Source organism: Falco rusticolus, chromosome 1 (assembly GCF_015220075.1).
Source record: "Falco rusticolus isolate bFalRus1 chromosome 1, bFalRus1.pri, whole genome shotgun sequence".
NCBI classification, from domain to species: domain Eukaryota; kingdom Metazoa; phylum Chordata; class Aves; order Falconiformes; family Falconidae; genus Falco; species Falco rusticolus.
In genome coordinates, this window is record NC_051187.1 from 37,725,096 (window position 1) to 37,741,926 (window position 16,831).

At 38.1% G+C, this 16,831-nt stretch overlaps 1 protein-coding gene across 1 annotated transcript in view; it reads right to left on the reverse strand.

Annotated features, from left to right (window-relative positions):
* Positions 1-1,482: 1,482 nt before the first annotated feature.
* The window catches only part of RSPH14 (radial spoke head 14 homolog), a 92,042-nt gene continuing 76,693 nt past the window's right edge, over positions 1,483-16,831 (reverse strand). Inside the window, exons 4-6 of the mRNA XM_037410255.1 lie at positions 4,102-4,327; positions 2,679-2,812; positions 1,483-1,724 (exon numbers count right to left, since the gene is read on the reverse strand). Coding sequence (XP_037266152.1) covers positions 1,483-1,724; positions 2,679-2,812; positions 4,102-4,327 — 602 coding nt within the window. The remainder of the gene's footprint in view (positions 1,725-2,678; positions 2,813-4,101; positions 4,328-16,831) is intronic.

Consider the following 16,831-nt stretch of genomic DNA (forward strand, 5'->3'; position numbering starts at 1 on the left):
AGCTTGAACTGTCTCTGTTATTCTCAATTCTATGAAGTAAAAGTTTCTTTTTAAAAAAAACAAAAACTGTTGAGCTTTTTAAAGAAAAAAATGCAAACCACCACATTTTTCCAAAATAGGGAATTGGCATTTTCAGTTCTCTGTTCTCTCCTCATCTCTTTGTTTAGACAGCTGTTAATCATAGAATACGCGAGGCTGGAAAGGGACCTCTGGGAGACTGCCTTGTCCAACTCCTGTTGGACAGGACTGTAACATTAGGGTCAGCTTTCCTCTCGCCCCCTCATTCTCCCCCAAAAGTGAGCTACAATGGCAAAACTCTTCAGTTCTGGCACAACACTTCCACTTCTGTTATATTTGTTAGTTTTTGTACTCAAAGGATAAATTACAGCTGTACAACACTACAAAATACCAAGTACTAGCACAAACACAGAGGCACTTTTGTTCCGTACCATAACCAATTTCAGAGAGGGGTCAGATCCCTCTTCTCTTAGAGGCAGCAGGGTTGGTCCCTAGCAGAGCCTTACCACGGGCTTCCCTGGTAAAGTCTTTCTGACTTATTTTCCTTTTACCCTAAGCTTGGACAACTGCACATGGCAGCCCTGAGCCTGGATCCAAGCACACAGAAGGAGAAAAACCTGCTTGTTGAGATCCTCACCAGCTTAATACTACAGGAGCCATCACGGCAGCTAAGGCCGAGGGTGAGGCTGCTGACACATACAGCAGCAGCGGTGCTCGGAAGGGGCTGCCGAGTAAAGCGAGCGCCGGTACTAAAACTTACTTTGAGAAATCATTAGCTGGGGATATTGGAGTATCGCATGGATAAATCTCGTCACAGGGACAGGGTTAGGCTGGGGTGCTCTTAGCCCAGGGCAGCAGGGTCCCTCTTCACTAGATTCGCTGCTGGCAAGTCTGGTCAGCAACTCCGTATGTTAGAAGGGTGCTGCTAAGTACTTGGTTGTATTTTAGGCTGGGAAAAGCTCATAATTTTCTTGGGGAAACCCTTCTATGACATCGCTGTTGCTTTTTCTGTGATGATGCTCTAAACGGTTCTAATCCCATGTTCGACTAATGTTTGCAGCAAAACTCAGCATAGACAAGACTGCTGAAGAGGTTAATTATGAACCTTTCTTTCTAATATAATTATTAATTAATGTTTGACAGGCTAAGGTTTAAAAAAAGGAAAAGAAGAGAACGTGATGAAGAAAACAAAAAGCATTGGTTTCTTGTATCACAGGAAAATCTTGGTAACTCAGAAAATAACTCCTAGTGGAAAATTCTAGACTTCCTAACTTCTCTTTTTCCCCATTATTCTGCTCGTGACCTGTAGTATAGATGTGAAACCGTTGACAAATGACTTCTCAGAAGGAACTGATCCAGAGTAACCGAGGAAGAGAGTTGTTTTTGAAGGTCTCATATAATCATGCAACTTTTACAGCCAGACAACAACAGAGGGCAATAGATCTCTACGAAACGTCACTGTCTTCAGAAAGGTTTCCATTTGATGACACTGATGGCAATTTTGGCAGCTCTTTTTACTGCCTCACAGGGATCATTCAGACACTGCTGAAATGTATCTGTATGATCTAGCAGTGTCTTGCGGCCCTCTGGTAGCTCAGCCAGCATGGTGAGGGTTTTGATTGCACTCAGACGGGCTTTGCTGGTTTCCTCAGCAACCAACTTCAGTAAAGGTGGAATGGCTTCAGCACCTAGGGCTGAGAATCTCCCTGTAGAGAAATAAACTGTCTTTGAGATGTGTTATTACATATAATCAACGTGCTTTTGAACTGCTGCTTTCTATTCCCTGCCCAGCTACAGCTCTGAGCGCCCCAGAGGGTGCAGTGCAAAGAGGTAGGATATGCTTTTCTTTTGAAGACCAAGGCTTGCTGCCAGCTATTTATTTTTAAGAAAATAGATCTTTTTAGTTAACTTTATCTGCCTTACACATTATTATTTAATTTGCAACAAATTATCTAAGATACATGAGGTACCAAATTATAAGATAAACTGGGTTTTTTGAATGTGGGAATTTAGATGCCCTTAAGAACATCCTCGATTCTATTATTTTTAAAGACACTTCAAACACTGAGATCCAGGCCTGTGTTGTCTTTAGAAGTCAGGGGGACAGTTGCAGAGGAGGACTGAAACACAACTGCTGTTATTAAGAGTTTTTAACGTCTAGTCATTCATCACACTGAAAATTTAGCAGTTAGTGTTTTCAGTGTCATGTAAGTTACTTGGGAGAGCGACAGACCTTATTAATACACATTCTTTTCCCAGTGAGAAGTGAGAGAGAAACTGCCTCTAACCTCAAAAAGAGTTCCCAGAAGTCAGTGTGCCCCTGTTGAGGACTGGTCATTCAGAGTGTGTGTATTTCTGTGTGGTCTGGACGTGAATGGGAAATGTTTCCCTCTGGAGGGAAATGATGCAGGCGGGGTAGATGAATAACTTGTTGACCTACTTCAGGTGAGTGATGTGAAATATACTGTCTCCCCCTTGACACTGTCAGGGAGCAACAGTAGTGGCTTGAGACAGTTATAAAGAAATGTCCCCATCTTACAGTTTCTTGAAGAGCTTTAACACTATCAGAAACTGAGGATTTGTGGGGGCAAAAGTTTTGTTACCGCATTGCCTTAGAACAGGATTTTCAGAAAGTATCCTAACCTAACTGCCTCTCTTACCCGCAGGTTTAACAGTAGCGAACATCAGTGCTCCTGTTGCACTAGCTTGGACTTCAGGATCTGTATCTTCCAGCAGGCTCACCAGCACAGGAATAATCTCTTCGCATACCACGCTTTTTCCCTCTGGATGAGTACTGTGCAGAAAAGATGGCTAAGTTGCTTTCATGTGTCTGCTAACCATGCAGCTACCCACAGCTTCTCCCCATGCCTGGACGCCTGCAGCCTTCCTTCATTTCATGACAACAGTGCTGACACAGTCCTCTCTGTTCTCTTTGGAGTCACAATGTTCTGACTGTTAGACAGATGGCAAGCACCACTGTCCAGCCACAAAGGAAAGAAAGGGGATGTCTGTTTGTGCCTCGTGTCTATTAAATCTCCTTGCTGGTACAATGCTGATGATATCATATTAACCTATGTGTGAGGACTTAACAACTTTTTTTAGGTGATGTTTGGATTTTTTTTTACTTTCTGTGGTATACTGGAGATTGATGGGCAGCAGCATGTAACAGGATGTAGGATTAAGTGTGCTGGTGGTCTGTTGAACCCTATACAGATTTTAAAACCTGCTAAATTAGGGGTCTGCAATTAGTTCTTCTCCCAGGTCAATTTTCTCTCTTTCTAGCCTCTCTAACAAGGGGAGTATTTAACATGGCCCAGCCTACTGCAGGGACCTAGAATGTAGCTGATGTCCGTACTCTAATTGCATTTCTGCTTTCTTTCTATGACTTATGTTATCTATACTCTCCTTCTTTTCCCATATGACCTCGCTTTATTATAGGACATGAGGAAATGTTTTGTGCTAATAGGTATGTAAACTGCATGATCTGCAGACCTTCTTGAACTAGACATCTGTTGAGCACTGTTATTACATTTTGTGATTGCAGGACAGTGGACTTAAGCTGTTCCTTTCATCCAGTGTTTGATACACAAATTTAATATAAAGATTGCTTTTTCTGATTCATCACTGACGTATGCAGCAGCCTGTGTCAGAAAACTATTTCTGTCCTCAATCACACTGAAAATTTCCCAGGACCTTTTAATTTTTTGAGAGGCAGCAGTTGTCCAAAAAAATGAGGGAGCTTCTCCCTACCTGCAATAGTGGTCATAATCTTGTTTTTGCACGATTTCTTATGCAATAATTTTTTCTCAGCAGTGCTGTACCAGGAACAAATCCTGATTTCACTGCCAATACCAGAGACAAATAGAAGGAATGACATTTCCTGATCAACATCTTCTTGAGTGGTTTATAGCAGTTACAATTTTTAGAAGTCTTCTACCTATGTGTGTGTTCAGGCTGATATTGCTTTACATGTGAAATGTGACAGCTTCAATGTGTAGTGGAACAGAACTGTAAACTAATGACATTGATTTACTCCTGAAATGAGTATTTTCTTGGGCTTAAGTATTATAGACAGATCTCTACCTAATTTCTGACAGGACGCAAGCTGCTTTGCTTCTGATGGCTGCTGATGAGTGTGTGAGCTTTTCCTTCAGGATAGTGATGGCACTAGTTGCCAGAGCTTCAGAAGCCTCCACATGCAGACAGTTGGAGAGTGTATCAAGGATTAGCTCCTGGATTTCATCAGACTCAGTCTTCAGTTTGAATACAAGTAAGGGAATCAAACCGGCATGTAGTATGCCAACAGCCCCTACAGGAGGAGACAGAGAAGGAACATGGGTGAGATGCGAGTGCATTTACTATTTCTACCTGTACTTTGAATTTCTTAATATGACCAAAATACATATGGTAACTCATTTCCTCATACAGATGCAGGATTGAGAGATGGAAACTACTACAACATTACTCTGTTCGTAAATGCTATCTTAGCATTGCTTCCTTGGGAAGCTTCCCCAACAGTCCTCTAAAGACATCATCCCAGGTAATAACCGAAATGGCGATTGCTCCGATGTTCCCAGTTTTCCCCACTATAATATTTCTCCCAAAATTATCCTTGCTAAAAAAATATAGGAAATATATCTAAAAGTCACTTTATATCCAGTCTTTCTAACTGTTCTCAACATGAACAGATGCTAAGAGAGGCTGACATGTGAGCCTTTAGAGTTAATACTTTGATTCTCCACTGTGCTTTCTGTGAAGGAAATAAAGATTTTGCAAACTGTCTGCACACATTTCTTTGTAGTAGTTCTGTCATGGGGAAAACTTGAATTTTGAGCTTTCCAGCAGTCATTATTCTTGCACTATCTCCTAAAGGAAATAGAATCAAAGGTAGAAAGATCGTCATTTGCCCTGCAAGTGATGTCTTTGCTATGAGCAAGTGTTTGATTTGTACCATTTCTTACACTTTACTAAGTTAATACTGAAACAGCAATGCCATGGGAAAGCAGAAAGCAGAACGTACTGTCCACGAGTAACTATGTGAAAACAAAATTATCCAGCTGTCTTGTTGCTAAGACTGATTCTTTGGTTGCTAAGAGAAATGTGGCTCCTTTCAAAGTGATTCATATATATGCTTAGATAAGGAAGTTTTGTGGATAAGAGTCATCAAGGTATTTTCAAATGAATCTCCACAGGGATAAAAGGACAAGTGGGAAAGAGATTTTAATGGCCCTTGGTAGCGCACAGGAGAAATCCCTCAACTTGACAACCAGATCAAAACCATGATTCTAATCTAGAGGTTATTGTGTTGTACATATTTCTGAGTTTTTTTCGTGAGGCTGACATGGAGTAACTTCTTATGTTACTAACTTATTAGGATCCACTTTACTAATGCAAATGCAAAGAAACGCTTATGGGTGATGTTATTACAGCTTTTATTACCTGTACTACATTTGGAGGTCAGTTGCTGTGAGAATTCAAATAAATAATAAGGAAAAACAGATTGAGACAATTCACCCTTGAAGGCTAACAGCATTTTAAAAGCAAAGATTTCTCCTTGTGCCAGAAAGGCGAAGCAGGAAAAGAGGGGAAAAAAAAGTTACCTTTGAAGCTGTGGCTTCTTAGTAAAGAAAAAACAACAGCCCAACCATACAAATATGTCCTTTGGAGGAACAAAAAGCTTGCTATAGCTTTCTATCTCTCTCATGCTGGTAGATGTATTTTTTTCCTTCTGAACAGATTTTCATTACTACTTTTTGTACTTGCTTTCAAATACTTAATAGCCATTTTTTTAACCCATCATCTTCACTTCCATTTTTAGTTTCCAGCAACTCCCTCTTTTTCAGGATTTCCTTGCTAACTTACTGCTTGATCGCTTTATTATCTTATTGCCAGTAAGTACTATAAGCATTCAGGTTTCCTTTCTTTGTGTCTGTGTCTTTCACTTATCTTCTAATATGTTCAACCAATGTATTCAACTAGACAGGACTGCTTTCATTGGCCCTTGAGTTTATTCCTTCCAGTTAATGTTTATTGAATTTCTTTGACTCAGTCATCCCTCATTCATTGCGTTTGCACTTCGTGTCTTCCTTTGGTGCTAGCCTTTACAATTGCGCTGCAGTCCTGAGTGCAAAATACACAACACAGCCACTTTGTGTCTTTCTGTTTCATAAGCTGGCAAGATAATGTACAGAGCATTGTCTAGGATAGCTTTTATTTTGTGGAGTCATTAAGTAGCATTTATTCTATGGTTAGAAAAACCTGTGTAGTGGGTGCTTATTTTGTATTAACATCTCAGGATGTTTTAATTTTTTTTTTTTAAATATGTTTTATTTTACCAGGCCAGGTCTCTGTTAGCAGGAGCTTTCTTATCTACTGATTTTGTCAAGCTGTCCTATCTGAAAAGCTATCGTGCTAATAAAGGGAGCTTCCCAGATATAAATATAGAAACAAAGATTAATTGTTTGACCTTGTCAAAAGTCTCAATGTGGTGAAGAGAAAGAGGGTGGAGAGGAAAGGCCATCAAACAACAACAAAACGGGACTACCTAACCTTGAGACTGAAATTTCCAGGTGGAAATTCGTCATGGTTTTCCCAAGGGAACCAAAGGGTGAAAGGTCTAGGGAGGTAAAAGGGAAAAGGGAGGAGACAGAATCAGTGGGAAGTTGTTTGAGAGTTACTTGTAAACTGGAGCAGTCTCAGATCCTTGCATCTTACTTGAGCCAGCAATAGGAGGGAAGGTAAGCTGGTGTTTCTAGTAGTCCTATACTGAAAAATACAGCAGCATACTTTGGATCTAGACTTTTCATTAAAATACTGCCCTTTCAAAGGTGATTTATGTACTTCAGAGAGTGTTCTAGACCCTGGGCATAGTGCAGTAGTAGGAAAAATGTTTTCAAAATGCAAATAGTTGCATTTGCAGCTGCATAGTTAATATCATTATTGATCTGTTTTTCTGAGAACTTGTAATCTTCCCTTGGGCTGCTTTATATCTCAGCACTCATCTCTTCCTTCTCATAACCCTCTGGCCACTCTCATCCTCCCTTTCCTGACTCTTTCTCAAATAGGCCCAAAGAGGAGTTGTCATTTATTCTATTCTCTCAGTATGGCTGCAGGGCATTTTGTAAATTTTGTAGCAGACAAAAGGAGTCATTTATAGTACATAACAGTGGTGGTTTGTTTTGGTTTTCAATTACATAAATCAATTAAATCACATTACAATTCCTTTTCCTTACAGATGTCGGTTTCCAACTCAAAGCCATTTGAATGTTTGTTTTGGTATGGAGCATGTGCCTCAAGCATGGCCACGAAGTGAGGTACAGTGTAGTATAACATAGTAAAATAATATGTAAACACAGATTCTATATAATATGAATGTTTTGTTAACACCTCAGATGTCTCTCTGTGAAGTTCACACAACTATTTGAGATGCTTAGTAACAGCATATCTATTTAGGAAGGGGCACACAAGGAAAAGAGGAGCAGACGCAGACACAATCAGAGGGAAAAATGCTGCCTAGCATCATGGTGTCCTACCAACACATCCAGTACAGAGCAGCTGTGAAATCCCAGCGTGGGAGCTCACTAACTGTGAATAGCCAAATGATCCTGACAAAATTTCTAGACCTAGCAGCTTTCTTGCTAGCACTGCAATAGATTAGCACCATTTCAGAGGTAACAAAGTGTTTATCAAACTGATGAGTGCTAGCATCTATTATATGCATTTAAAAATGCAGTGCTCGTATAAGGTTTCCTTTCTGAGTTGACAAGTTGACTGCAGAAGATCCTTCCCCGGCACACATTCCTTAGTAACTCCTTGCTCACTACTGTTTAAATTGGGGAAAAAAAAATTTGTTCTTTAGACTCACTGAGAAGGTTTCTGAGTCACCAATCACAAGAGCACAATTTGAGAACCCCGTAGCAGCTAATTTAACATTAAGATTCAGCATTTTGAATCTCAGTGCTTCCAGCATTAAGGCTGTGTCAGAGAGTAGATTAAATATACTGCTATAAAACTGGGCTGAAATTTCTTTCTGGTAAGTTTGGGGCAGGACGTAGACCACGTTAAATGGTCTATACCCTGTCAGCTTTATCAAGTCCTCTAACTGAAGAGGAAAATTCTGCTGACATCTTTGAAAGACAGAATATTTTTTTCTTCTTTGCAACAATACATCTCTGTCTTTCAATGATAATTTAACAGGAATAAACGGTAGTGTCCCAAAGGATGTCTATGCTAGAGACAAAGAGCATCTCTTATCTTAAAGGACTGAGAGGTGGAAAGTCTCTGTTTAAAGGAACTGAAGAGCTACTGGGATATTAAAAGAATTCAGGAAAACACTGCAAACACTGGTATCAGACTAGAAATCTTAAACAACTCTATTTCAAACCATTTCAAATCTGTGCATAAATGCTAAATGCATTTATCTTATGATAACCCTAGGGATTTACCAGGTATAAAATCACAACCTCAAGAGTGGTGTCTGTCATATCCTCACTAAAAATACAGTAGCTATAAACTTTATAAAAGCATTATGGGATCTGCTTTTGAAGCCACTGAGAATTTTTCCAGTACTGAGGATTTTGGGATGTTATCTGAATGAAAGACATAACAGAAATTAAGGTTATGAAAATATTAAAAGTCAGCAGTACACTGGAGAAACACACAATGTGGCTGCCTCTGGGGATCCTTTAAAAATCAAAAATGTTTCCAGCATTAACAAGGAACAGGAAAGATTGTTTTAATAAACAAGATGTTCCTAATCCTCAGTAAAGACTGAGACTCCTACATATCTTGATTTTGTTTATAGAAACTTCGCTTTAGCATGTGTGCCATTGTAATATCAAAGCCCCTCTGAAAATAATTAACTAGAGAAACTGCATCTGATATATCTGCATTAGCTTCTCTAGTATAATTTAGAAACCCAAGAAACAGATTAATTTAAAAAAAACCCCAATGTCATTTTGGTAGTAAATAAGACTGCCTGTGACCCTCTGCTTGAAAGCAATGGGTCTATCTGTCTAAATCATTTATGCCCTATGAAAAGAGTAGTATTTAAAAAACTTAAATATTCTGGGCTGCAGAATATCTTTTATCATAGCATCTCTAGCAACTCTGGGGATGAATTAGAGTAGACCTGTGTTTCACATAGAATCAGTTTCCAACATGAAAAATAAATTTTGGGTTCTGTTTTTGTACAAGAATTATCTGCAGTGTAAGATCAATAATTGACCAAGACAAGTACCTTAGTTCTCATTGATGTCAGTGTCAGATCCTTTAGTGTAAAATCACCAAAAACATTATAGTGGAAATAATGGAATATGCTCTCTGTTGTAGTAGTGCGTAATCTATGAACTGTGGATTGATGGTCGTTCATATGGCATCGGAAGATAGTCTCCAAAATGAAAGCAATTTTTCCTTCTTTTAATGTATGAATACAGTTTTATTATCATATACAAGAAAGGAAACAATCAAAATGAAGGTGAAATAGAAGTAATGTTAGCTTATAAATTTTTTCTTGGCTGTAATTGTTGATAGTCTGCTTGCACATTGAAGTATAAGCACTGATATCTTTTGCAATGTTTTTATTTTGCCCTTCAGAATTCTAGCTGCTTGCACCTCCCATGTAATGAATATTCTTTACATTTTCTCAATTTGTAACTTAATGTATAGGTGTACTCACGATCATCCTATATACCTAAGTGTGTGAATGCATATGTATAATGTGCATTGAACTGATCTTGCGTGCATATTGGTCACACAAATTAGGAAATTTCTTGGCTTTTGTTTCTCTGACGAAGTACCTCTCCTTTATTCAGAGAATTTTTTTTTTTAAACGTGAAAATTAAAGACTGAAAATAACCCAGAGGTTGTTGGGGGTTTTTTTCTTGTTCTTTTGGATGAAGAAGGAAATGTCATCCTGAAATTTATTAATTTCCTCTACAGGGAAGACTTTGCCAAAATGCATGAAGGAAGGAAAACAATCTGACATATGTACTAGTTGTGCCAAAGTCCTCAGATCAATTACTGTAGAGAAAATTAAAGCCTTGAAACAACTACTTCCAAAAAGCTGAGCCGCTGAGTTGCTACCCCACTTCAGATTTTCCAGGTCAGAATTTGTCCTTTTTTTCTGCTGGTCATCAATGGAGACTTGTAGTTATAAGATGAGACTAAAAGGGACTAGTGTACCCTTAACCATATGGGACTCTGCTGACATTCTGCTTTCACGAGCACTTGTTGTGACATACAGCATTCACAGAAAACAGCGAATTTAACGTGCATAACACAAAGAATACGTTCAAAAAAGAACCTGGGCCAGCACATTTGCAAACATTAACTTAAGTATTGGATTTTATACTTTATACCAAGCATGTACATTTAGAGAGCAGAAAATATTAACAATTACTATAGCAAGTTTCAGTCACAGAGAAATTGATACTGTAAGGTGAACACGTTACCAGTTTGACAAAAGTTCATGTGATTATTACTGACATTGTAGTAAATTGTAAAGATTCCTATGGAGAAAGAAGGTGTGCTCTGTCACAGAGGCTTCTTGTAAAGATGTGTGAGAGACAGCTCACTTCCTACAGAGATTATTGTCTAGATGGATGGGGCAAAAGGGTTGGATGGGAAGGAAAGAGGCAAAATATTGTGTGAAGTAATTCTTCAGGTCAGCTGAACAGTTGAGAAATCATTAAGAGCCAGTTCACCACCACATCCCCAGGTGCTGTTGCTCTCAGCTGGTGGCCGTAGTGGCAAGACTACCATGCTCAGAAGGGAAGGCTGAGGCTGTTAACCCTCCTGCCCCCTGCACACCCATGGCCTCTGCCCTGCTTTCACAGGAGAGAGGAATAGAGAGGTGGGCCAGACTGGAGGCTCGGTGGGATGAGGGAAGCTTCCTCTGTGGGAAGCTGTATGAGAGCAGACAGCTTCCTCAGAGGCATGGATATGTCTTGCTCTTATATTACTATGGTGTCTAAAAATGCCTGACCATTTGGAGAGATAGCCTTCAGGGGACTATGGCAATATTTTACACTAATAAAAAGTTTGAAACCTGTAAGTTAAACTGCCTTACAAGCCCTTAATGTGAAAGAAATGTATAATTGCAAATTTTCAGTTTTCAGAACTGCTGGAAGAACAGATATATATATTTTTTTTTTTTTTTTGAGTAGAAGGCCAAAAAATTAAAGCAACGTGAAGCAAATTCAAGAAATAGTTTGTTAAATATCTTAATTTTCTATATCTGGAAGCTCTATCTGTGGAAATGAATCCTGTATTATATAATGGCATTACATAGCAAAATGGCTATTATAACATTTTGGCTAGCTTTAACATTTACTTTTTGCAATTAGTGAATTAACCTCACACGTGCTCAGACATAAAAGAGCAGTCATTTCTTCACTTTTGTTCCTTTGAAGAAATATATAATTGAGATGGTGAAATCTGAACTTCTATAGTATAACAGAACTACAATCAATCAGAAAGAGATTTATATGAAAGAGAAAGTTTCCTGTATAGATTTGATTATAGACCTGTCAAACAATAAATAAAAATGAAAGGCTTAAAGGAACAAAATATCTAGAATCAATTATGTGTCAGATACCGAGGAATTTAATCTTTAAAATTAGCATAAACTTGCTTTGAATATATGAATCATTGCACAGACAGAATGGAACAGACTGCAAATAGTGGTAGAAGACAACAGGGGGAGGTTAAAGGGAACATTAATTCATTAATTAATTGTATGAGCACTTCCTTTTGGTGGGAGATTTATTTTTCTTGCTACTTTAAAAAGTGACCTAATAGAAATTTCAAAGAGGAAGAAACTGGAGAAATTGTAGTGTTGACAAATCCACTACTCACGCTTGCTGGTCTAGTATGCTGGCAAAGCTGCAGTAAGTCAATTTTATCCTACCAGTTCACACAGCTTACACTGGTGCCAGGACGAGCACAACTGAATGGTCAGAACTGATAAAACCTCTAGGAAAAGAAGAATACAGTACTATAGGCGGGTGAAATCCTTCTCTGCTTCAGATGGTCTGGCTTGGCAATTTTGTTTGAAATGAGATTAGAAGAAACACATCTTGATTAGAACCACAGGCCCAGATGGCTGCACAACATGAGTGGAGCTGTACAGAAAGGCAGACCGATTCTCCACTTTCCACTCAGACCTGCTACTTTGCAGATTCCACGTTCTCCATGGGAAGCCATGTTCTTAAATAAAAGTACTTATACTACCAAATGAAAATTGCATTCCGATCTGAAAGAGGCTCTCCAATAGTGCTTTCCAGTATGTTTTAGCCTATATTTTATTTCTAGCAGTGGAAAGTTCCTAAATCTTCATTGAATACAAGACTGCAAAGTTGTGGGCTGCTCTGAGGATGATTTTTGAAGTGCCTCCCCAATAAGTGTTACTCCTGGGTTGACAGCCTTATTCCTCCAGTAAGCTGTAAAGCACAGATGCTGCCTGAAAGGAGTCTATTGCAAATAGGCATAGGTCTTAACAGCATACATATTTTCTGATTAGAGGTGCATTCCTGAATAAATGAAGGTGTTCTTGCGAAAAGACCTGTTGTATCATTTATTTGGAAAACACCTAGTGCAGTAGGACCTAAGGCACGGCAACAGTGAAATAAAACTGTTACTTAACCTAAATATTAGACTAAAATATTAGGTCTAGCTTCTGTAAACATGCCAGATTAAACATTGGTATTTCAACAGTGCTACTAATGTGCTTATCTTTAAGAACATTATATACAGAGTATTCAAAAACATTGTTAAACAGAAACGAAGAAACATATTTGCAACAATTCTAACAGATACCAGAAACTATTTAATCAGCTGATAGAAATTACTGCCGTTTGAAGATGCTTTTAAAAATAACATTGTTATAAGTAAGTCTGAAAACTACGTTAATTGAAAAATCTGATAAAGTGTTTATCAATTTAATCAGTACATTTGTTAGGCAAAGTTAGCATAATGTACTTTGCCCATTTTGTTGATTCCATCACCCAGTTAGTAAGACAGTGATTCAGATGGCTAAATGTAGGTTTCTAATGTCATTTTAGTATCTCAGGTGTGCTTGGGGCTGTCAGGTATGATTTACAGGACACTTGGACATTTCTAGGGTGCAGCTGGAGGCCAGATGGGGTACCCTTGGAAGCTGAAAAAGGTCTTAAAGACTTTTTTTGTCTTAAAGACTTTTTGTCTGGAGGCTGAATTGCTTCCTAAGTCACTTCCATTTGTTATTTGATCTTGTGCATGCCATTGACAGAGCAAAAACTTTAAAAAAAGAGGAGTGGTAGATCACGACCAGCAGTCACATTTATGTAGTTTTCTATTAGTTTATCACTACTGTAGTCACAGACCACACAGTATGATTTTTCAGCCCTCTGTCTAAAAATGCTTCACAAAAGAGGCAGTGATCAGTTACAATGGCTAAAGCTACCACTTTGTATACCTATTTTTTACTTCATAAATGATGACTAGTTGGTAGATGTATGTATGTAGTTTACATTACGTAGATACAAAATTAGCCGCAGGCCTGACATGGAATGGGTGTACAATTATCTGAACTAATTACTTAGACCTGACCTTAGTATTCCAATTTTTTACAGAACTGCTCTGGCATCTAAAGCCCCCATAATAAAACTACCTGAATGTCCCCAGCTTGTCTTCCATAGCTTCCCAGAATTACCTTTGTGTCCTCAAACAAACTTTTCAGTCTTTTTTTTTAAACTATTGATTTCTTATTCCTGTTAATTAGACACTACAGGGTAATAAAAGGGACAAATAATAGTGCCTGCTGAAACTGTAGCTGTATCTCATGGTTCTTACATGAAGCAGAATTATCATGCGTAAAGGATACAAGGAAATGTGAAATCTTATTATAACATCTTTTTCTCAGTACCTGTTAAAAATATTTATAATTCTTTTGAGGCCCCAATTTGATACTTCTTCGGCTGGCAAGAACATCAATAACAAAACCAAAAAATACTTAAAATAAATACATTTCTTCTTTTTGTTTGTTTGTTACTGCAAAAATTAAACAAAACCTAAATGCCTACCTGTATCCTCAAGTGGGAGAGACCTACTTTCAGCTCACTGCTTCAATGAATATTTAATCCTTCTTGCAAAGTGGAAAACCTTCAAACAAGAAGACTGTAGGAGGGAAGAGGGCATCCCAAGAGTAACCAATAGCCGCTGTTGCTCAGACCACTTTACTAGGAGATCTGAAGCTGATACTTTTTGTTTTTAACTTGGATTTCAAAAATTTCCTGGGTCTGTTCAATTGCATCTCCTTGGGTATAATTCCAAAAGAATCTGTGTATTTTGATCTCAAGTGATTTTGTCAGTTGTTCACACTTCATAGGTCTTTTGCTGTATGCTTTACTAAATGATCCCTGCTTTCATTTTGGGTTATGAGCGGGGTTTTGTTTTGTTTTGTTTTCCCCATTCCTTTGCCCTTAATATTGAAGAATGAGGAAAGAATACTTTAATTCTCCTTTTTAAAATTTTTTTTTAATAATAATGTGGTCCTGAAGCATGGGTCTTTTACAAAGAACTACATCCCTTTATCTTATTTCATGGTATCTCTGTAGCTTTCTTCCCATGGGAACTCTGAAGGAGCTGGGGTCTGTGTATTGATCACAAAGCTTAGGATAAATGAGGACTGCTACATAAAATTAACTGCACGGGAAAGACACTGTATCTTCCAGAGCTCCAGACGTGCTTCCAAACAGCACCAGCTGCTGGATTTAATGCTTGTTTTTCTAAACTTGGCTTCAATGGCAACTGCTGATTCAGCAGCTGAGCCAATGACTGTGAGCTGCAAATATGGTACGTACATAATAAAACTGGGAAGGAAGGTATGTAAGGCATTTAATGTTTTTAGGGTGTGATTGTTTTTTTCCTTTTAAAAATTTTTGTCTTTTTAAAAACTAGAGAAGGAGTCCTCTTTGGTTGATTGTGGTATTAGCTGTAACTCATTATCTGGGTTATTCTCAAATAACTCCCATGATTTGACCTCATAGGAGGTCATAGGAAGAGTAAACAGTTGATATTAAGTGAACCCTCAGTTACTTGAAGGATGTGAGAAGAAGATAAAAGGGTGAAATTCTGGTAGAAAGTGGATTTTCATCCTAAACGATAAAGCCAAATGAGGCTAGGCTGATACCACCTGCTAGAAGGTGCATTCATGACTTTTTTCCCCACCATCTCACAGTCATTGGTACAAAGCAACAATATGCCAGATAGTTATAAATATAGGATCCCAGTCATCTGTACTTGATGCTATTTTAAACTCTTCCATGTGAGAAAAATGGTTAAAAATAAAAATACAGCCTTTTTGTTCTTCTCTAAATGTTCTGTTCAGTTCTTCATGCTGAGAGAATCACAGGCCCATCTATAAATATCTAACCCAGATCTACAATTGCTTGTTAAAAAGAGGGTGTTTGGTAGAAAATTGAATGAAATACAAAATGCCTTTTATTATATTTTTATTACAGACCAGATGTGGCCTCTCAATTTACCCTCTATCATTTGGAGATGTACATTCAGCAAGAACATTGCATGTGTGCATATAAATATTTTGATGTTGTCGTGGTATAATAAAGGCTAATTGATTAGAAAAACCCCTATGGGATTTTCCACTTAAGAGCACATTTCTGTTTTAGCTCTATTGTCTTCAAGCTAAACATGTATGAATGCATCTATTTTGATTGATCCCAAACAGAAAGCAACAGTAAACAGGCAAGCATTTGGCTTTTGGTCAATGAATAGCACTGGCAAGTTGAGTGAAACTCGGGCAGTTAAGGGTTTCAGTAAGCTGCATATTAGATGTTACACCTCAACAGGCAAATGCTCCTTCCTTCAAATGAAAACCTGCTCTGATATGGGAAAAAATGGTGACCTGCCTGACATGGAAAAGGGAGCAGTTACATCATCACAGTTCTCCCAAACTACTGTTTACTATTTCCAGGCAAAAAAAGTAATACAAACTATTCACTTTCAGTATGTATTTGTGTGTTTTCAATCTATGCATATACAAAGAAAAACGTTTCGAGTACTGAGCTAAAGAACCGTTTTTATATGCCATTTGACTTTGGCATTTAATCACCTGTATATGCTATTTTGAGACTTATTTCTCTTTAAATTCCTGTGGGAGCTCAGCTACATGTAGTGCAATCAATGCATGCTGAAAGACCCTAATTGAGAATTTCTGGATGCAGGACAAGTTGAGACTGAAGAAAACTGCTGATTTATTTTCAGATCTGTTGGGTTTTAACTCTGCCATTAATCAACAGCAAGCTCCCATACTGTGGTGTTGAAATAATAACACCTAAACTTCTCAGAGTAAGACCTGTTCCATTACTCACGTACTGCATGTTTGTAATACTTTCACTGACAAAATTTGATTTACAGTTAGGTGCCTCCTCAAAACTGCAAGAAAGAAAGCATTTTGGTATATCAATTGAAAATACCTAGAAGTGATGACACCTGCATAGACCATGTGAATGATGATCTTCCTACCCAGGCTGATGGTAGTTGATGCTGTTATTTCTGCCAAAGTCGGTTAATGTGTGGAAGATGTTTTTTCTCACATGTGAAGTACTATACTAAAGATACATGTAATGTGACAGTTTCTATAGTAACTACTTGTTCTTTATGGAATAGCAGATCAAACCTGTACACCTTGTTATTGTTCTTTTATCCTATTATCTAGACTACTCAGTTACCACAGATACAATTCTTTATTCTATTCTCTTCCCAATATATCAGGGATTTATGCAATTGCAAGTAAAGATTACATTTGAAAAAC